General features: G+C 42.2%; 1 protein-coding gene across 4 annotated transcripts in view; it reads left to right on the forward strand.

The window, feature by feature from the left end:
- The first annotated feature begins 1279 nt into the window (after positions 1–1279).
- The window catches only part of LOC120058214 (glutaminase kidney isoform, mitochondrial-like), a 61148-nt gene continuing 39335 nt past the window's right edge, over positions 1280–23092 (forward strand). For all 4 annotated transcript variants that reach the window (XM_039006702.1, XM_039006703.1, XM_039006704.1 and 1 more), the window contains exons 1-3: positions 1280–1729; positions 18613–18709; positions 20793–20914. In XM_039006702.1, coding sequence (XP_038862630.1) covers positions 1314–1729; positions 18613–18709; positions 20793–20914 — 635 coding nt within the window. In that variant the 5' untranslated portion in view covers positions 1280–1313. The remainder of the gene's footprint in view (positions 1730–18612; positions 18710–20792; positions 20915–23092) is intronic.

Raw genomic sequence — 23092 nt, forward strand, 5'->3', positions numbered from 1 at the left:
TTCGCAACAAAGCCTCCTTCACTCACGCCCCCAAATTTACCCTAGTAAAACTGACTATCCTACCGATCCTCGACTTCGGCGATGTCAAAATAGCTTCCAATACTCTACTCAGCAAACTGGATGCAGTTTATCACAGTGTCATCCGTTTTGTTACTAAAGCACCTTATACCACCCACCACTGCGACCTGTATGCTCTAGTCGGCTGGCCCTCGCTACATGTTCGTCGTCAGACCCACTGGCTCCAGGTCATCTACAAGGCTATGCTAGGTAAAGCGCCGCCTTATCTCAGTTCACTGGTCACGATGGCAACACCCACCCGTAGCACGCGCTCCAGCAGGTGTATCTCACTGATCATCCCTAAAGCCAAAACCTCATTTGGCCGCCTTTCCTTCCAGTTCTCTGCTGCCTGCGACTGGAACGAATTGCAAAAATCTCTGAAGTTGGAGACTTTTATCTCCCTCAACAACTTTAAACATCTGCTATCTGAGCAGCTAACCGATCGCTGCAGCTGTACATAGTCCATCGGTATTTAGCCCACCCAATTTACCTACCTCATCCCCATACTGTTTTAATTTATTTACTTTTCTGCTCTTTTGCACACCAGTATCTCTATTTGCACATGATCATCCGATGATTTATCACCCCAGTGTTAATTCTGCTAAATTGTAATTATTCGCTCCTATGGCCTATTTATTGCCTACCTCCTCATGCCTTTTGCACACATTGTATATAGATTCTCTTTTTTCCCCCTACTATGTTATTGACTTGTTTATTGTTTACTCCATGTGTAACTCTGTGTTGTTGTCTGTTCACACTGCTATGCTTTATCTTGGCCAGGTCGCAGTTGCAAATGAGAACTTGTTCTCAACTAGCCTACCTGGTTAAATAAAGGTGAAAAAAATAAAAAAAAATAAGTTCAAATTAAAAGAGCAACTAAAGCTACGCTAGACCTAGCTACTGTAACAGTTTCTATACAAACTGAATGACCGCCACATGGGACGTCATTCTTGTTTTGAACAGTGTTTTATGAATTGTGTGATTAAAGTTTCACATACATTCTGGAAAATAAATCGGTATTCGGCACGCGCAATAACTTTCATCCATGCCCTTCAATAATTAAAATATTCCCCGCCGCTAGAGAACCGCAAGTCGTCAGAGGAAATGATGCGGGACAAAATTATGATAGAAACCAAGACCAGCCAATCAGCCATAAAGACACTTCCACCAATAGGATATTTTGGGGGCGTAAGATAAGGGATTTTATTCATTTTACAACGCCAGTACGTTACAGTACTAGTCATTGCCCACGCTGAATGTTAACGTGGTACAGTGACTTTGCCCATCTTTCAATTTCGGGTTTTAGGATTTTTCAGGCAGAAATTCTCCACAACTTGCTCGAAAGGATTGAAATGTTACAGTTTAGGTTTTCGGCAGTGCTGAAGGAGTTGTTTCAATCCAACCTAAAGCGCCCTTTGACAGGTATTACAAGAAATAAAACGTCGTTACCAATCCACTACTGCTCCAGCAACGCCTCTCTTGATGTCCAAGTTAGCTTCAAATTGAAGCTTCTCCATGCCGGTGTCCACCGCCCTTTGCTTTGCGCCGCACCTGGGACCCGGACCTACTGCACGAAGACCGAAGGTGCTGCTATACCTGTGACCGAAAGTGCTATACCGGTGACCGACCAGGAGAAGAAAGATGAGACTGCCACAGAAGCAGCGACGGAGAAGTAAGTTGAAGGCATTTGGGTGGGCTCCACATTATCCACAAATTGTAGAATTTGTCATAGTCTAAACTAGCCTATGCATATTTGCCTGTAGCCTGCTATTTTTTAGAACAAGGCGCGCCTATTAGTGGTTTTCTATTCCATTTGATTACAAAGCGTAGGCTAATTATACTATTAGCTAGCCAGTCACGTTCCTGGGATAAGCCACTCTAATCAAATAACGTTACATTATTGGTCGCATACAAATATTTTGCCGATGTTTTTGCGGGTGTAACTAAATGCTTGTAAAAAAAATTATATTTTATTAAAGGGTCCGCCATAGTAGTACGGTGTCCCTGGAGCAAATTAGGGTTAAGTGCATTGCTCAAGGGTATATCGACAGATTTATTTTCACCTTGTAGGTTCAACTATTCGAATCAGCGACCTTTTGGTTACTGGTCCAATGTTATAACCGCTAGGCTACCTGCCGCCATACTGTCCTTATAAACATGTAATACACTTTGGTGGTAAAATAACCGAACGTTCTCGAACGTGTATCCACTTTTTCTGTTCTTACAGTGTAGCGTGCTTAATTTGATAAGGTCTCTGTAAGCGCGCGCACGTTTGTTTCCCTCGTGGAAGTGTACATTTTAACCTTTATTTAAAAAGGTTAAGTATTAGGTGAAAAGTGTAGTGGAGAGAACAGCAGATTGACGCCAGTGTTGCGGTAGCCTACAACGCATTCTTTAGTAGTGAGTCATGCTGGAAAAGGCGTTGCATAGGGATCCATGGGGGAGGCATCTCCAAAGATGAGCTAAGTCTGTCGGCTAATACTCGAAAGCCACTTTCCGCTATGACTCCCATTCTACATGTCGAAGTATGTGTATTTCCACTCTTTTTGAAAGCTTCAGATTTCAAATGTACCTTTATCAGGAGTAGGCCTTGCCTATCATGTCACTTGTTTGCAATCAGGTGTCACGGAAAAACACAATTTAGCTGTTTTGGCAGTAAGATAAAAAAAAACTTTTTCTTTCTATGGGCTGTGTTTATGGAAAGGGAATGACAATTGACATTCCTAAGGTGCCATGTTCACAAAGTCAACGCCAATCTTGGACTGGAGCCATTTGATAACAGCTATGTAGCTATGTTGTAGTCTTGGGTCTCTCTTTATGTAGTGTTGTCTCTCTTGTTGTGATGCGTGTTTTGTCCTATATTTTTATTTCATGTGTTTTTATTTTTAATCCCAGCCCCCATCCCCGCAGGAGGCCTTTTGCCGTTTGGTAGGCCGTCATTGTAAATAAGAATTTGTTCTTAACTGTCTTGCCTAATTAAATGACTCACCAACAACTTGTGAAACAACAGTTGCTTATATGAAAGATTACTTGGCACCATAGTTTATCTATAGCCAAAGAGGAAGTGTAACGTACTTATCTCGAAGTAGACACTCCATTTGAAGTTTCGATTGGGGGGAGAGGGCACACGGTGTTCTTGACTGACCATTTGTATAGTGGTTATAAATAAGTTAATGCCTAATCTTAAGAAAAAATGTTTTTTCTTAATGCCTGTAAGCCAGTGTGTGTGATGAGTTTAATCAGTGGCCTCATTTCTTCTTGTGTGTTGAGAGGGCAGACACACAAGGTGTGTGTTTGATAAGCATGTTGGTGGTGGGCTGGGATGGGCTGCTGGTGGCGTAAGAACAGTATAAACGCTTGATCTATTGAGTGCCAGTGTCAGGTGACACACACACTAGCATAGCAGTGTTGTAAATATGGGCATTGCCTGGCCTAAATACAGACACACACACACACACACACACACACACACACACACACACACACACACACACACACACACACACACACACACACTCGCCTACTGTTGATGCTGCTGTAACACAGTGAGAGGATGTTCCCATTGAGGGGTCCGTTCCACCTCAGGCCGGGAACCCTACCCGTGGCCTAGGTCATGTTACCAGGCTCATCCCCAGGAAATCAATGCACACAGTCCTTGTTTAGTTAGACTATGGACTGCATAGAGGCCCAGGGGAGAGAGAGAGTGAGTGGTGTGTGTTGTTAAAAGTGGGATGTATGTTTTCATGGTATTACTACTAGCGGGGGGGGGGGGGCATGAGGGATATGATGTGAGAAAGGTATGACATTAGTGCTATGTGGATGTTTTATAGTGAACTTATATGAGCATGCTCCTCACTGCTCCAACTGTTCACAGCTGCAGTACATAGAGCAAGCTTCACATGTACAGTTGGGTCCTACGGAGGTGACCTCATGAGACAAGGATGTTGTTGAAATCTGGAAAGAAAAGGAGGAACTAAAGCAAATGCCGTGCTACGACTTATACAGTAAAGAGGGTGCAGTCAAGATGTTAGCCTCTACAGGATCGGTGTCCCCTTGCGGGACGGTTGAGCTAACGTAGGCTAATGTGATTAGCATGAGGTTGTAAGTAACAAGAACATTTCCCAGGACATAGACATATCTGATACGGGCAGAAAGCTTAAATTCTTCTTAATCTAACTGCACTGTCCAATGTACAGTAGCTATTACAGTGAAAGAATACCATGCTATTGTTTGAAAAAAAGGGTCCGATCCTTTAAGCAAGAGAGGAATGTGTTGGTCTAGCGATGTTTCTGCATTTAGGCCTGCTGCTTTGCAGCACTTGTCATGGCAGAGTTAGCAAAACAATGGCCACCCAATTGATACAAATAATCTATATATTCCTGTCAGGTAAGCCTACTTTGCAGTTAACATTTAATTGAGAAGATTTTGGGGTAAAGTGTTTGTCTGTCTACAAGACGGTTATCATTACAGTCGCTAACTGGCTACATCCGGAGTAATAGACAGATGTGTGCACCAAACAGATAGACAGGCAATACTTCAAGAAATTAATTGCCAGATATTGTGTCAAGTTTGGCTTTTTAAGCCAATAGTGGCTAACCTGAAGTGGAATAATGTCAGTGGCTTTGATTTAATATTTATTTTATTTAACTAGACAAGTCAGTTAAGAACAAATTCTTATTTACATTAACGGCCTAGGAACAGTGGGTTAACTGCCTTGTTCAGTGGCAGAACGACAGATTTTTACCTTGTCAACTCCGGGATTTGATCTAGCAACCTTTCGGTTACTGGCCCAACACTCTAACCACTAGGCTACCTGCCTAGTAGCCAGGAGCTTTATGTTTGACAGTTTGCGATGGAACACATGAAAAAAAATGCATTTACTTTCAAAATTGCTTGGTGAGCTACTCATAGGTGGGTTCTTGGGGCATGTTCAACCCCAGAGAGAAAACTTACATTTGCCATATACCACAGTTTAATTCAATACCAATGAGATTCCAATAGAGTAACAACAAAGTAACTAGACTAGCCTATATGACTAATGCCAAACAGTTACCTTAATTGACATGTGTAAAACAATTCAAGCACTGTAACGTGCTACTTGACTGTGTGCAACAAACAGTCACTTATTAATGCACAATTAAAGGGGACTTAAACCAAAAAAATCGGTGTTTTTTTTTAGACCTCAAAGTTGGTCTTCTGATGTGATTTAAGCATTGACATGATGCAGAACATCAGTTTTTGTTGTTTATATTGAGAGTAAATAATAAAATGGCAGGACAAATAAAACAAAGAACTGCTGATTTTATGGGGCCCCCTTAGAGTTGTTTATTAACCATTATGTTACCAGGTATATTGACAGAAAACGCATATCTTGTACCCTAAGGACCAGAGGAAGAGTTTCAGGGTAGAGGAGAAGAATGTGCTTATTTTTTAGCTTGTGACATATCACTTTTTTTTTTAAGTAGCTCTCATGCTAGAAAAGGTTGGAGACCCCTGAACTAGGGCCATAAAAATACTGTAACTGTTACAAATATAACATCGGTTCAGACCTCAGACTAACAATTTTTCAAGCTCTACCCCCAAAAGGATCTGTAATATGAGCTCTGTTGATGGGGTTGAGTAGCTGGTTTGTGGTGCATGATACTGAAGTTGCAGAGTTTTGTCTCTGTCACTCTGAAAGAGAAAATGGGAAAGGGAAAGTGGGATACCTAGTCAGTTGTACAAAGGAATGCCTTCAACTGAAGTGTGTCTTCCGCATTTAACCCAACCCCTCTGAATCAGGAGTGCAATGAGTCAGTGATGCAATGAGTCAGTGATGCTCACTAGTCCTTTTAAAGGGGGATTGCTTGCTCCACAGACAGACATCTCTCTCACAGCCTCAACATGTGCGTCACATGTGGCTTACAAGGACAGTACTTCATTTTCTATTGAAGGCAGAAAACCAAAGGCCTCAATGGTGGCATTTTACCCCAATGCCAACGCTTTATTAATTTTTATCATAGCCGCAGCAACTTCCTATAAATGTAGTTCATGGATTTGACTAAAATCCACTGCGTCACAGGCAATACATGTAAATGCAGATTCACAAACACCCTAGACTCGGCACATTGCATTTATGTAACAAAAATGGGTTACTAAGATGCGAAAGAAAGAGCAGATGAGAAGAGTTTGTGTGGTGCGTGTTGCAGGCGGATGGGGTGATTAGCTGTCAGCAACAGCAGCATCTGGGTAAAGATGGTGCGCAGATCTCATGTTAGGATTTAGCTCATAGAAGGCAAGACTAGACACTTGGCAGGTTAAACTATTTGTACAGTACAGTGGCTTGGCAAAGTATTCACCCCCTTGGCATTTTTCCTATTTTGTTGCCTTACAACCTGGAATTAAAATAGATTTTTTGGGGGTTTGTATCATTTGATTTAAACAACATGCCTACCACTTTAAAGATGCAAAATATTTCTCATTTTGAAAAAGACAAGAAATAAGACAAAAAAACGGAAAACTTGAGCGTGCATGACTATTCACCCCCCCAAAGTCCGTAAAGCCCAGCTCTGTGGAGTGTACGGCTTAAAGTGGTCCTATGGACAGATACTCCAATCTCCGCTGTGGAGCTTTGCAGCACCTTCAAGGTTTTATTTGGTCTCTTTGTTGCCTCTGATTTAATGTCCTCCTTGCCAGGTCCGTGAGTTTTGGTGGGCGGCCCTCTCTTGGCAGGTTTGTTGTGGTGCCATATTCTTTCCATTTAAAAAAATAATGGATTTAATGGTGCTTCGTGGGATGTTCAAAGTTTCGGATATTTTTTATAACCCAACCCGACTTCTCTACAACTTTGTCCCTGACCTGTTTGGAGAGCTCCTTGGTCTTCGTGGTGCCCCTTGTTTAGTGACTCTGGTGCCTTTCAGAACAGGTGTGTGGGTATATATACTGAGATCATGTGACAGATCATGTGACACTTAGATTACACACAGGTGGACTTTATTTAACTAATTATGTGACTTCTGAAGGTGATTGGTTGCACCAGATCTTATTTAGGGGCTTCATAGCAAAGGGGGTGAATACATATGCACGTACCACTTTTCCGTTTTGACATTTTTTTAGTTATTTTTTTTCACTTCACCAATTTGGACTATTTTGTGTATGTTCATTACATGAATCCAAATAAAAATCAATTTAAATTACAGGTTGTAATGCAACAAAATAGGAAAAATGCCAAGGAGGGTGAATATTATTGCAAGGCACTGTACATTCGGGAAGTATTCAGACCCCTTCCCCTTTTAGACATTTTGTTACGTTACAGCCTTATTTTAAAATGGATTAAATAAAAGCAACACTTGTTGGTTACAATTTGCTATGCTTATCTAATGGTTTCATTCTCCTATCAGTGTAATGGCTATTTTATATGAGCAGACAAACATCCAACATTTGTATTTCTCCCAGTACTGTTTGTAGCACCAGAAATATCAGTGTAATTTCTCCTTATCAGCCTGGCTAAGTATTTGTCCACTACAGAGCATTGATACAGGTTAAGAGCCTTGGAGCAGAATGGCAGTCTTACTGGGGCTATCTGCACTATGCACACTTATGTGGAAAACACATTTGTGTAGGCGTTCATAATTTGCCGTATACACTCTTGTACTATACAAACTTGTGCCGTACCCACAGACTTATGTCATATCTGTGCAGTATACACACTTGTGCAGTATACATACTTGTAGAGGATACACTTATGCCGGCATATACACGCTAGTTGGGTGAGTAGTTTAGGTCACTAACTTCCCGGGGGCTCAAATAAGTAAACCTGAATATTGGTGGAACATGCCTAAGTAAGTTTTAAATAGAACAAACCTCATCCAGGTAGGTTCCTCTATGTGCTCTCTCAAAGAGATCCACAAAAACTACTCGGAATGACTGGGCCTACAGGAGATTCTTCAGACTATTGAATCAAGTCGAGTAATCCTCTTCAGCAGTGAACATTTTTTTGTTCCAAAAATGTACTCTGGTGGAGATTGCTTGACTGAGCTGTACGGTTCTGTGTGGTGCCGTGTAAAGGGCTTTAGCGTAGTATCAGTTCTCCCAGGATGCTGTAGACTAGCCGGGTCGGGGGGGTGGTTTGACTGGTGGACTGCTGCTCTTTTGCCTAATGAGAGGAGTGTGTATGACAGCGGGCCTACACACACACTGCTCATTGTGTGAGAGGCCACTGAGTGTGAAGACTAGACTGGCCTTTGTTGGCATCCCCAGAGGCTCCCTCCTTTCTTTTCTTTCTCTTTTTTTCTCCCCCCCTCTTTTTTTCCACCAACAGACTCAGTGGATAGCTACGCAGTTAGAGGCCAGCTAGCCTGGTTGCCATCTAGCCTACAACTCATGTAGTGCTTAATATGTGTGTGTGTGTTTGTGTTTACGTTTGCTTCCCTTGGTTCTTTCCGCCATGATGTGACCCGTATTCCATTTATAGTAGGGGATTAGGCTAGGTAGGAAGCTAGATTTATGCTACAGGACCGGAAGCTATTACAGTACTAAAGATGAGGGGATAAAGCCGTTAGCCCTGCATGCCCTCTACTGGAAGTAATAAACCAGTTAAGTTGGCATAGTGTAAAATCACATACAACACATAAAAACACAGACAAAACATTTGCACAGACCCATTCTGTACATCCATTAAAACATGCAAGCATCCGAACACGTGCCTACTACACAGAATGCACACTTATTTCTTTCCCAACATAGAAACTATCTATTCTCAGCTACAGCCCAAATTGGGAAACATCTCAGAGAGCAATTTGTCATTATAAACTCACAACACAATAGTGGGGAAGTCAGAGGCTTAGACTGGAAATGAAACCAGTCATTATAGCATTAAGTGAGGTGTGGCAGGCTGGGTCAAGTGAGCAGAGTTATTTACAGTGGAGTGTGGCGGTGGTGAGCGCTGTCTTACCCAGCCGCTTCTGAGTCCTAGCTTTTGGAACCCGATCTCCGCAGGGGCCCGGGGACCCGCGTCAGTGAAAGAGGGAAGGAAGAGGTGAAAGCCCCAGAGAACAGGAGTGAGAATAGAGGATTGTGGCATTAATGGGGAAGCCATAATGGAGGGAAATGATGCGAGGAAGGAGTGTTGGCAGAGTGGCCATTGGTGCACGTTTTGTTCTGTATTGCTCATAGTGGATTTGCGCAAATGCAATGTAATAATGCCCAAAGTCTTCCATTGGAGAAATGACGTGTTCCATAATAACAACGTGTGTTTTAGGACACATGGTGGCTATTTAGGGTTTGTTGAAATTGTTTGCCCCAATTGGCCTTTGCCTGGGCCAGCTCAAAGGAAAAGTAATATTGGCCACAGAAGTATGGAAAGTATGATATGCAGTAATATAGGGCCAGGACGATACCAGTATCGCAATCTTTTTTTCCATGGGAAAAATTAAAACACAAAGCAGACCGACCACTTTGGTCCTTTTAAAAAACCTGCTGTATGTAAAATATTGTGTGCTATGGCTTGGAAAATAAATAATTGTGACTCTGGATGACAACAATGATGTTTGTTTGCAACATTAGGGCTGTTTTCCTAAAGAAGTTAAATCTGATTTGTTTTGTTTCCTTGACACGATACCAACGAGTATCGTGATACTGGTATCATCCCGGCCCTACAGTAAAGTTTACATGCACTTCCCTCATCTGTCTATGACCACGTCAGAAAGCTTGTCCACATCTCCCGTTTTAGATGTGGAGTGAGTTTTAATCCACTGCATTTCTACTGCAGGTGTTTGCTGTGTGGAAGAGGTTTTCTCAGACCGCTGTTTGTGTCTAGCCTTAAAGCAGAATGCCTGCGTCAGCAGTTCTAATTCTAGAATACAGTGTCTCTCTCTCATTCACTCTCATTCACTCTAAAAGAATAAACACTCGAGCCTGCGCCCAGGCAACCTCGTCCTCAGATGGGCAAACACACTGGAATAGTTTCTCAGGCCCGGTCGATTAGCAGGCCGTCCGTCCACTGTAGCATAATCTAGACGCTGACATTATTGACCTAACATCTGTTGCTAAACCATCACCCATCTGTTGGGTAAGAGATTGATCTCTGGTACAATTACCGAGAGTATGAGTTTTACGTAACATTGTCAACTTCTGAGTCAGACAAATAACAGCTAAAAAAGCTTTTAGGATATTAAAGCCAGATAGTTTGTCATTGTTTCCTTATACATATCTAATTTCATAAAGCTTCCCAAACACAATGGGCAATCTCCGATACTTGTTGTAATACGTGAGCTTGATGAGTCAGAGTGAGATGTAGACGTGTGGACGGTGGACGCGATGGCCTGTGGCCCATGATACTGTAGGAAGAACCAGGCAGGAACCAAACAGGACCCAGGGAGGAAGTGAAGCATGCCAGTCCGGTGTGAACACATCCTGCCCTCAGCCATGCTCCAGCGGGGAGAGAGGCACTTAGTGCAGTGCCTGTGTAAAATAACCTGGGCCCCTGTTCCAAGAAAGGACACGTCCTCCGCCCTAGCACTTTCTACACTCCCCTGCTTTTTCCCCCTCCCATATTTTGGAGCAAAGGTCCCCTCACGTATGCAGCAGTCACAGAGGCAGATGGTTGAATGTGTTTACTTCCAAGTGACCGCTTACTGGTCAAATTAAAAGCAAAACACCTTCCGTTTCCTGGTAACCGGGCCTCTGCGTTTGCACTTAGTCGTCGAGTCGTGGTTTTCGTCGTTTCGATATTTTGTTTGTTTTACTTCCTACTGTGTAAATTAATTGTCTGTTGCTGTGGGGGAAAAAACTTACATATTGCAAACAACATTGTAGTGTGTTTTAAGAAATTGCAATTGCTAAAATCTCTGCCCTGTCTGTTTTTCTCATGACATTCTTTCCTCATGTCTCACTGGCCTGTTCATCTCTTTTGGTGGTCATCCATTTTCTCTTTCGTTGCTTTGGTCTGTGGCTACAGTGACTAGCTCTCCGTGGGTTGCAAGTCACTGCTTCCACTCTCAGAGACAGTGGAAGCAGGGACTTGCGATTAGGTCGGTGGCTGGGTAAGCACTATCAAATTAGGGGGGGGGGGGGGGGGCAGGTAATGTAGGCTGTTTTCTGTCCCCCCCACTTTGATTCTGAAATTACCATTAACCACTAATGAACTTGTAATTTTTGCACATTAAGTGTTTGAGCTAGTAATGTATCAATATTGTTTACAAATTAGCTATGACATAGCCAATGAATATATAATATCACAATGTGGGATTTTACTCCCATCTGAAAATCAAATGGTTTTGACCGTTTGGTATTTTTTTAGCGAGCTTTTTTTCTCCTCCAGCTTCGGCCATGCAATGTGCCTCGCAAAAGTGATTAGTCATTATGAAATTATCAACGTTGCCCTCCATATCAAAGAATGGCCATATACACTGATTGTTACCATGACTAATGCTGATGGTGAACCTGAAGAATTAAAATACGTTATATTGTAAGCCCATTCAGTAGGTATAGCCAGATGAGTCTCTCCGGTAGCTTACTTTTATTCCCTGTAAAACAGAGTTTTCAACAGCGCATTGATGACGATGACCTATCAAATTACACAAGTTGTCACTCAACTAATCCAGCCTAAAATCACTTTTGCATGCTACATTTTGATCGGTTTGGAGCCCACCGACCGATGCAGTCATATCTTAAACATTTTGAATCAGGGACCTATGAATCGTTACATCCTTGGTAAATACCAATGTAGCCAAGATACACAAGCGATAGCCTTCAATGTCGGCATATTTCATATCATCCGACAAAATGAAATATTGCTCTACTCAGCTCAGCCATAGACCGATGTAGCATCCACAGAAACAACTGATGCCACTAAAATAGCAATATATGGACACATTTAATTGGTAGAATTTGCATATTGTGCGTTCGGAAACTATTCAGACCCCTTGTCTTTTTCCACATTTTGTTACGTTAGTCTTATTCTAAAATGTATTAAATTAATGTTTTTCGTCATCAATCTACACACACTACCCCATAATGACAAAGCAAAAACAGGTTTTTAGAAATGTTTTAAAATGTATTTAAAAATAAAAACATCCCTTATTTACATAAGTATTCAGACCCTTTGCTATGAGACTCAAAATTGAGCTCAGGTGCATCCTGTTTCCATTGATCATCCTTGAGATGTTTCTACAACTTGATTGAAGTCCACCTGTGGTAAATTGAACATGTCTATATAAGGTTCCACAGTTGACAGTGCATGTCAGAGCAAAATCCAAGCCATGAGGTCGAAGGAATTGTCCGTAGAGCTCCGGGACAGGATTGTGTCGAGGCACAGATCTGGAGAAGGGTACTAAAACATTTCTGCATTATTGAAGTTCCCCAAGAACACAGTGGCCTCCATCATTCTTAAATGCAAGAGGTTTGGTACCACCAAGACTCTTCCTAGAGCTGGCCGCCCGGCCAAACTGAGCAATCTGGGGAGAAGGGCCTTGATCAGAGAGGTGACAAAGAATCCGATGGTCACTCTGACAGAGCTCCAGAGTTCGGCTGTGGAGATGGGAGAACCTTCTAGAAGAGAACCTTCTAGAAGGACAACCATCTCTGCAGCACTCCACCAATCAGGCCTTTATGGTAGAGTGGCCAGACGGAAGCCACTCCTCAGTAAAAGGCACATGACAGTTCGCTTGCAATTGTCAGACTGGGGCGTGTGCAAAGAATGTGCAAAGCTGTCATCAAGACAAAGGGTGGCTACTTTGAAGTATCTAAAATATTTTTATTTGTTTAATACTTTTTTTCGGTTAGTACACGATTCCAAATGTGTTATTTCATAGTTTTGGTGTCTTCACTATTATTCTACAATGTAGAAAATAGTTTTCAAAAAACTTCAAATGAGTGGGTGTGTCCAAACTTTTGACTGGTACTATATAACACCAGTCTTTTCTTATTTTTGTATTTTTTTTAAAGGGAATTTCTAAGTGACCCCAAACTTTTCAACGGTTGTGTGTGTGTGTGTGTGTGTGTGATACTTTAAAAAAATCAATACTTTGTGTCAAATATCGATATATCGTCAAAAAAAAATATCACTATATGTAGCTGTATCAATTTTTTTGTCCTCCATCACTACTTCAAACCCTCCAAAGCGATGAGTTACATTATTCCAACTAAGAACATTTTTCAGGTGCAATAATGACCATTTGTCAGGATGCGAACGCCAAATGGTGTAGACACACCCTAATATGCACAGTTTATCCCACGCAATACCAACACAACATATTTGTGCAAAACGCATGCGCAAAATATGAAATTGGCTGAAGAAAGCTAGGCAAAACAGCGAGGCCTATGCTGACCCTGTCCATTAACAGTAACTGGACTCAGGAACGGCTGCAGCATTATCAATTCAAATGCATTTGAATGGCTGGAAATGAAAGTGTGAATACCCTGGAGAATTTCCACAGGTTTTTTAAAATTTAGCATAAAAACCACCATAATCATTGAGGAAAAAACATTATATCATTTTTTTTTTTTTTTAATTATTTGGCTGTTCATAACAGCATTTATTTTTATTTTTTAGATGCTACATAGATTATCACACTTTCACTCCCTACCCTGACTGCACGTCACTGAGGGGAAGTGGTCCCAACTAGAGAATGTAATAACACTACTCTATTGAAAGTGTTTTAAAGCAGCAATCCTTAATTGAAACATTAACAAAGTGTTCTCCCCACCAGTTTCAGTAAAAAGCTGAGGGATGAGGCTGGAGAAATGCAACCACTCTCAAATTTTGCTACTGCAATATGTTAACGCCACCTTTTCACATGTGAGAATAACATTATTTCAACCACAGTTTTCTTACATGCGAAACTGCAATTTTGATTTTCAAGTGATTGTTTTACACATGTGAACTTGCAATTCCACGTGATAAGTATGGTTTCGCCTGTGAAATTTAAGCTCAACATTTGACATGTATATTTTTTAATGGTAAACTTGATTAAACTTGTTATTTGATTTTTCTATAGGCTATTTCTATTGTTTGTTCTTTCTCATTCTTAGTCCTCTGGCTACCTTACGTTTCTAGGCTATTCAAATAAGTTTTTGAGATGGAAATCCGTTACATTCATTGTTTGCTCAGGAGAAAGTCATGCATAAAACAATGAAGCGTAGCCTTCAGGCACATTCATAGCTTATCGAATGGAGAGCAAAGGGAATATAGGCAAAGTTTATTTTTAAACAGCTAGACACAAGATGGTTCAGGAGTGTCCGTATATAAATTATATAAAAAAAAAAAGGTTAGCCCATAGCCTAATACCCATGCATTCGAGAGAGAGCGAGATAAACAATATTTTCATTAGCATTTATTACTGGGCGTATCCTTGGCATTGGGCAAAGTCAATACTGTGTCTGTCTGGCGCAGCCCTGTTGGTCTTGCTCCAAGCAGAACATTCCCCTACGTGCTGATCTAGGATCAACCTACGACTGGATGGCATTACCCCAACAGGATTCAGTACTTTGGACCTGGAGTCAGTGACCTGCCACTTAAGATGACTTTTACTCTTTTAGATTTATTTGACAGGGATAATGCACATCGATCATGATTTCTGTAAATGTGCCAGATTTAGTTACTCAATTTGTACCTGTAGTCGATGGCGGTGAACCTCCTAGTGAACCCTGTGAAATGATTGTCTGAATCCTATCCTGAATGATCATAAATGAATTCTCCACATACTGTATTTTAATCCTCTAATGGAATTCTTCAACTAAAACACGACCATAGTCACCTTGACGTCAGCCAGCTCTTGGATATTTCTGGCATCTGTGTCTTTGTGACTCAGCAATCTGATGGTTTGAATGTCTGTGGCTGATCTATTGGCAATGCTGTGTTAGGGTTCTTAACTGCTGAGGTGCAAGAAACCGTTGGATTGTCGTCTTCTTAGGAAGACGCAACCATCTGGGGCAAAGACTTCAGATAAACGTTAAGTCTTGATTGATACGCGTTTCGGTTGTCAACAAACACCAATTGAATTAGAAATCAAACAAACCTTGAAACACTATTATAGATTTGGTGTAAACCTGGGGCAAATTGAGACAACTGTATGTTCAGTCAACGTGAATTACTATCTTGATATTGTGACTCGGCAAGTTTTTTGTTGTTGTTGCTGGTGGACAGTTACCATATCTTCTGAGCAAGGGCAATCAGTGCCTTCCTTCTAGCAGTTGTGTGCCAGCTCCTCCATTGTAAGGGTTCTGGATTCTGCAGTAGATTATATAATAATGTATGTCTGCCTGGTAGTTTGTAGCCGGTGGGTCTGGACTGAGTTGGCTCTGTGGTGTGGTTAGTGGCGTGTGAACGAGACCAGGATGTTGTCTTTATTAATCCCATCGGGGGGGCGGGACTGGCGGGGGCATTCCAGGAATGTGGCTGCCGCACTCTGACGCTGCTGGAGTGTGTAGCATAGGGAGCAATAGTTTATGGCGTCTTTTTGTTGGCACTAGCTCCGCCATGGTTGGTTGGACAAAGCCAATTGGATACCACGAAATGAATGGAGTTTTTGTAGGGTTTTGAGATAAACGCCAAAAATAAGGTAAACAGAGGCTTAGGAGATCTCATACGCTTTGTTCTATGAGATAATCTTTCTTCGTCAGCTAACGTCACTTTTTTGGTGAATTTGTAAGTATTTATGTAATTTTAAAAAAGCACAAAGAATTCATAAAGGTCATGTTAACTGACTGATATTATCAACAAACATTTTTTTTACCCCTTTTTTCTCTTATTTTTCTGTGTTAACCTCAGACCTTATTTTTGGCGTTTATCCCAAAACCCTATTCTTTCCCAATTTAATTTCTCCCATAGGAATGGCTGAACGAACCAGAGGTTACTAATTTCTGCTATTTTTTTTCTACAAGCTGGCGAGCTCCATTGGCAACTGGCAATCCCAGATCACAGTGGGGATGGTAGGCTGTGTGTGCTGAACAGCATGCTGTGTGTAAACTCTGAGTGAGGGAGAGAACTGGACAGTGTGTGTGTAGCCTATACTCTGTGGGGATGTGTGTGACTCGATCTGCTTTGTGTTTTGTACTCAGTGGGAGCCAATGCTGAGAAAGTAGTCTGGATACTGCGTGTGTCAGTCTGACCTACAGAGGCGTGTGTGTCCTTAGTCACCCCACTGCAGACAGCAGGAAATGTAATTAAAACCAGCAGGCCCAGTGCAGTTGTCCTCCCTCTTTCTTCGCTATTCTCTAACACTGTTCTCTTTTTGTCTCGCTTTTCTCTCGCTCTGTTCTTTTTTTGTCTCCTGCTCTTTTCTCTTTTTTTGTCTCTCTCTCCCTCTTCTCACTCTTTACTCAATACTCATTTGTTGGTCTAATGATGATGATGCATGGATGCATGGAACTTTATGACTCCACTCAATACTTGCTCAATGTGTTATTTCCACTAATAGCATGCATAGAGAGAATATTTGTTTAACTGTATTTACCTACTGTATGTTTTGGTAGCCACAATTGACCCATAACATAGGCTTTCCTGAGGATTCTCAGAAGGTTTCTGCTTTTTTGTAACTCTTCCAGGGCATGGATGTTTCTCTCCAGTGGTGGGGTATCCATAACTAGTGGTACCTCTAGGGAGAATATGATGATGACACCAATGGTTATTCCCAGGAGCATGACAAAGAGTTGGGTTCCTGTTTTGTGTGTTAATGTCTCATTTGTTTTTGCCTGTTTTCTTTCCCCCTCTTTCTCTCCATCGTCCTGCTTGCTTTACATTTGTGTCTGTAAGTATATTACTATTTTTGTCTCTCACGGGTAGATATTGTTTTTCTCGCTTCCTCGTTCTCCTCTACCTTTACATCCTGCCCCCCCCCCCCTGTTTACCTCTTGTCTGACATTTGTGTGATGTATTTCCCAGTTCCTCACTGCACTGCATACCTATGGATCAGACATCCAGAAGGGATGTCAGAGATTTGATCCAAAGAGTCCCCCCATCATCATCTCCTTGCAACACTAGCCATGCCCTGAAAACCAGATGTGACTTATTCTCAGACATCCAGAAACTACAGGAAATACTCATTACTGCCATGTAAAAAAACATTACCTCAACTGTGACCAGCAGTAATGACTTTGAAGTACAGACGCCCTTGGCGAGACTGTATTTAAACGGTGGTAGCTCGGCTGGCAAGTGACTGTGTTGTGACGGGCGCCGTGAAAGTGGCAGTCTCGTCTGTCGCTCCTGGTAACTGTGCCACTGCCATACACAGTCAGTCACTGAGCTACAAGTGGCAATCCCACTCTGCTTTGCCAGTGCAAGCAACCGTAAGCCCTCTCTAATGTGATAACAGGGATAGAATATCAACAGGGTTAGGTAACCACTTTTTTTAACCATGCCACCACAGAAGCGCACAGGGACTCATATATATATGGACGCTCCCACACATTCAGGCCTTCCAACACGAGCTTCAGAAATCCCTCCCCAAATGTGATAATACCACATCAACAGCCGCTAGATAAACCCTGGCGAGAATGGCTCTGGACACACAAACTGGTTGACCACCTTCTGCTATTTTTTTATTTATTTTTTACTTTCTTCCATTTCCTTTGGTTCATGTAACTCAAATTCAAGTGGAACTGTTATGTCTGGTTTAGCCAAAACCTCCAACAAGTCGTCTGAGGGTCGTCCTTTTCCATGACTGGAGTCTTTTAGCAGAATCTTCTTTTAATAGCGCACAAATGATTTGAAATGACACTGTCAAATTGAGAATCTGAGATCAATAAAAACGAACCTGTCTTCAATCCATCAGTAGCCTAGACCTAGGTGTTAAATAGGAGGAGGAAATGATAGTCCTGAAAACAAACTTTCCAGTTTCACTGACTCACACAATGATGCTCAGCTCACTCACCGGCGATGGTCTATGTGCGCTCGTGCCAAAAGCCTATCTCGCTTTTGTTTTACTCTGTAAAACAATGCTTTTTGCTCAATAGGCCTATTTGGATGTTGATAAAATGGGGCAGGGGAATTAGAGGCAACTCAAATAAACTTTTATTAGACTTTTTTCATTGCGACAGTAAAAAAAAAAAATCTTGTCACGAGAGGTACTGGATCCTGGCAAATAGGTTCCGGAACGAAACAGTTCAAAACAGAGGTGCCGGACCCTAGTGTTTGTGTTGACACTGCATGCTCTTCAATGCAGGATGGGTGTCATGTTTGGCTGATAAATTTACTCAAATGGGAATAAAATAGAAATTTCTACATTCAAATGGATCAGAGCATGCTGACTTGAATGGGGAATATCAGTTTTAAATTATACTGTCAAATCTTCCATAGGAAACCTATTGGAGTCATAGAAATATAGATATTAGAAAAGACATTTCCATGTAAGTTGACATTCGGTGGTTGGTCCGGCGGCCATCTTTGTGGTAGTAATTCGGTACATCAATTTACATTTCAATGATGTACCAGCTCAATTGCAGTGGTCTGAAGGGGATATGTCCTTTCTATGAATTATAGTTCTATTATGGAAGTGACAACTACCCTGTATTTCTAAAGGTGTTATTAAAGGTACTGCTCTCTGACATCTTGTGTTCCTGTGTGTTCCTCCCCTACAGGAGAAGGAAGGCAGGCATCCTGCCCAGTCTGGAGGACCTGCTCTTCTACACCATCGCAGAGGGCCAGGAGAAGATCCCCGTCCATAAATTTCTCACAGTGAGCCATACACACACCATCCTAACCCATTTTCATTATTAGACACCATTGTTCTCAGATTATTTGATGCTGTAACCATCATCTTCATCAATACTATCATTGTTATCAGCATTATTATATTTACAACATCATATTCAGAGCGACAATCACTATCGTAATTACATTTGACTAACATTAACTACATAAGGTTACACTGATCATGCTACATACTTCAGCACCACCACACAGTTTTCCATTGTCGCCATCCACATGATCATATTATTGCCATATTCGTTATCACGACGAGTTTATTTCATAAGAGTTGGATCACTGCTGCTGCCCTGTCTCCTGTCCAGAGATAATTGAAGTGAGTCCTCAGACAGAGTGATGGGGAGGTGGTTGAAGGGTGTGAAATCTATTTCCCCCGGGCCCTATCACGACATTTAGCCATTTGTCCTCTGTGTCACACATCACAGATTGAGGCGCTGCCAAAAGGTTGTTGAGACACACACACACACACACACACACACACACACACACACACACACACACACACACACACACACACACACACACACACACACACACACACACACACACACACACACACACACACACACACACACACACACCGTCCTTTATTACTCCAGCTTATCTGATCTTATTGGTCTATTTATCACCAGAGTGTCCTCTTCACTGCTTCCTTTACACCCTTCCCTGGGTAGGAGGAGTGTGTAACAGAACCTTGCACACATTGTTGTTTTTTGTGGTAGGGCATTCTCTAACGTTCTCCTGTGTCTCCTACACAATCCTTTTTTTAGGGAACTAGGAACTGTGCCCATCTTCTTAACCAGGGATATTGGGTTAAGAACTGTGCCCAGCTTGGATTGAGTCATAGCCCCATAGTATATCAATGAGTTGTTTGACCCAATTTAGGCATACTGTAGATGATTGGGATAACAGCTACAGCAGGCTCTCCCCGCTGGTGGGTGTGACGTTACCTGCTGTAACGTCCTCAAACAAGTGTATGAACATCTAGTTCTAAAACTCAAAATGTTTCTGTTGTGTGCCAAGGGAAAAACGGTCAGGAAAATAGGGCTGTTGTGAATATAGGTGATTCTGTTGGAACTTGCAGTCTGACTATCTTTGTTATGATGCCAAGAATCATATTAGCCTATATTTACAGCCATTGATTTTTTTTCACAATTTCATGAAACAAATCTTATGGAGAGAACTTTTTTTCCTGACAGTTTTTCCCAACGCGGCAGCATATGTAATGGCATAGGAGAAGATCTGAGGGCCAGTATATGATTAAATACACTCACGCACCCAAACCCACACACCGATTCTGACACAATATTAGGAACACTAGGTGAATACAAACATGTACACACAGTCAAATAATACCCCCTGGGTTTTACGGGAGAAACACAGCTTCGTGACTCTGCTACTTCACAGCTTCTCTTCCCTGAAGCACATGTGGATTTTGAACCAGGCTAGGTCTGTGAGAGGTTTTGCTGAGAAAGCGACTTCCCATAATCATGTGGTAACCTCGTGTTTGAGCATTCTAACTGTAACAATGAAGTTGGAAAAAAAAGAACATATTTGCCTATATTCTATTTATCGAATATCGGTGGAATTATCGTCCGTAAAAGGCCAATATCGGCTGATTAATATTGGTCTTTAGGTCCCAGATCTGGTTGTGCTCTTGCCAACTTCATTGCTATTTGGCATGACAATCAGTGGCGAGTTGCCATGATGGCACAAACAGTCTCGGGCTATATACAGTATATACTGTTTTATTTTATTTTTTAGGAACTTTGCCCGTCTTCTGTAACTGTTCTCCCAGGCCGCTGGAATAGCTTCCTTTCCTTGATTCCTTTCCTTCACGATCACAGAGAGCTAATCAGGTCTGATCAGTGCTAATAAAGGAGGAGAGACCAGGAATGGCCGCTTTTCATACGCCTTTCAACACCAAGGACGTTTTTTTATTTTTCACTTTGGGCCCACCAAGGTTAACCCAGAGTTTCTGTGACTGCTCAGTGCGGGCCCACCATGGCTAAACCAGAGTTGTGTGACCCCCCCCCCCCCACTCCTTCTGCAGGCACTAAAGGCCACAGGACTACGCACAGGAGATCCCCGGCTGAAGGAATGCATGGACACCCTTAAAGTAACCCTGAAGAACACCTCGGACGGAGTCATGCTGGACAGACACCTCTTCAAGAAGTAAGTGTTGTTGCCCGATACGAATCAGAGACGCTCAGTAGTGTTAACGATATATGGATCGATAGAGTGGGGTGTGAATATGCTGTTGGCTATGCATTACTCATTTCACAATATTGTACCCACGCGAACAAGGCTGGCTTGGATATTTTCTTTTCACATGGTCTCGTTCAGCACTGTTCATGCAACTATGGTGGATGCTTAACCCGACCAGCTCAGTTTGGCTCGTCTCAGTAGTGTGAAAAGCCCTAATGAGGGATGATTGACTCATGACAGGGAGTCGTTGTGTCTGTGCAGACAGAGCTCCAGTTCCTGCGTGTTTTCTTCATCATAACAGCTCTAGCTCATGAATCATTCAGCCCGTCTCTTCTCTGGGTTAAGATGGAATCCATTATTCACGTCTCGCCCGCCTGTGCCAAGCTAGAGGAAACCCAGTGATCTACTTCCTGCCACAGTGTCACACGGCCCAGATCGAACCTAATTGTTGACATCCTGTCCTGAACCTTATCACCTCAATGGAAACTAACTAATCCCGGTGATGTCACTTTGTTTCTATGAGCCACGTGTTTTAAAATGCATTTCTTACAATGAGCCATGAGCTATTATGAATGCTTATAGCATGTCTTTAATGTGTATTACCACTTCTGAGTAATGCTATATGAATGCAGTTGTTGTCTTTTGGCCACAAAAGGCTGTGAAGATGAGCCCTGAGCTGTTATGAAGCCCTGAGCTGTCTTATCATCCACTATGCCGAAGTGAAGGTGACGTGATAATAGGCCATCTCAAGTGCATTCATAATGCATTATAACGGGGTGGCTTACAGAGAGCGTTACCCCAAATCCTTCCAGAACAGGTTCTATCAGACAGAGACCCCACCAGAGCCAATAGGATGTCGTGTCATTCAGGCAGAAAGCGTCAGGCTCACCTATAGAGCCATGACACAGGACATCATGTGCTCTCTGCAGCATGTGTTATGTTATAGATTTGATGTCTTCACTATTATTCTACAATGTAAAACCCCTGAATGAGTAGGTGTGTCCAAACTTTTGACTGGTACGGTACAGTGATCAATATGTTTGGAACATCAAATTGCAATAAACTCACGGTATCGAATGGCAATCCATGTAGACTCGTGAGAATCGCATTATCGACACATAAGTATCGTGATAATATCGGATCGTGAGGTCCCTGGCAATTTCCAGCCCTAGCGTGTACCCCCACCCACACACACCTGCCCCCCATCTTACTCAAAGACAAACAAGCTTGGTTAACCCCACAAGCTTGTTTACAGCCACGCACACACTGGGCCTGACAGTTGTCATTAGCGGCCAACGCGGTGTGTCTTATTTCTAAGTTTCTGTGGCGAAGGGAAATGACTTGAGCAGTGCATGAGTACACTCATTCGTTCTCCCTTCCTCATCTTACCTAACAACATCACGCTCTGGATACCGTTAAGCTACACCGCCCTAACTGGCCAATTAGCAGAGGGTTTCCCAAACCTTTTCACTCAGTCTACCCTTCCTACATTGGGGAACATCCCGCGCACCATGTCTTACTATTGGCACAAGCACTGTTCATGACACAAACTGTTCACACCCCTCTTGTTGGTGGAGAGAATTTAGCAGGGAAATGTATTTCCTGCAATTCTACACATTTTGTTATGGGGGGGGGGCAGAGAAAATGTTGCTGTTTTTAAACAACATTTCTCTTGCATTTCTATACGTTTTGCCATGTCTAACGTGTATTCATGTGATATGTTTTAGCGGCTCAAACGTTACAACAAAATCTATGGGCTGCATAACCTAGCTAAAAAAACCATGTAGCTGACATGGGCTAGTTGATCTGGACATTTCTAACAAGTTATAAATATCTCTAAGGTTTGCAATGACTGATATGACAGGAGGAAAACTGACGATGCGCTACCCAATTTCAAAATTGCACCTTGTGCATTCTACTATTACAACTTTCAAGAGTAAGTTGAAAGCTGGACTGAGTTTTTTTTTAAAAGAGGGGGGTTTGGGAACCTCTGACCTAGCACTTTCATTCTCTCTGTTGTCACCCGCTGAACACATTGTGGGTGTGGGTGGTAGTAGGCTGGCCAGGTTAACATTGACAGGGCACTGTGTAAAACGATAGGCTCTGTCCACTCGTCCTTTCTGCTGTTGATGGACGGTAGACTAG

This window comes from Salvelinus namaycush, chromosome 13, assembly GCF_016432855.1.
Source record: "Salvelinus namaycush isolate Seneca chromosome 13, SaNama_1.0, whole genome shotgun sequence".
Taxonomy (NCBI): Eukaryota; Metazoa; Chordata; class Actinopteri; order Salmoniformes; family Salmonidae; genus Salvelinus; species Salvelinus namaycush.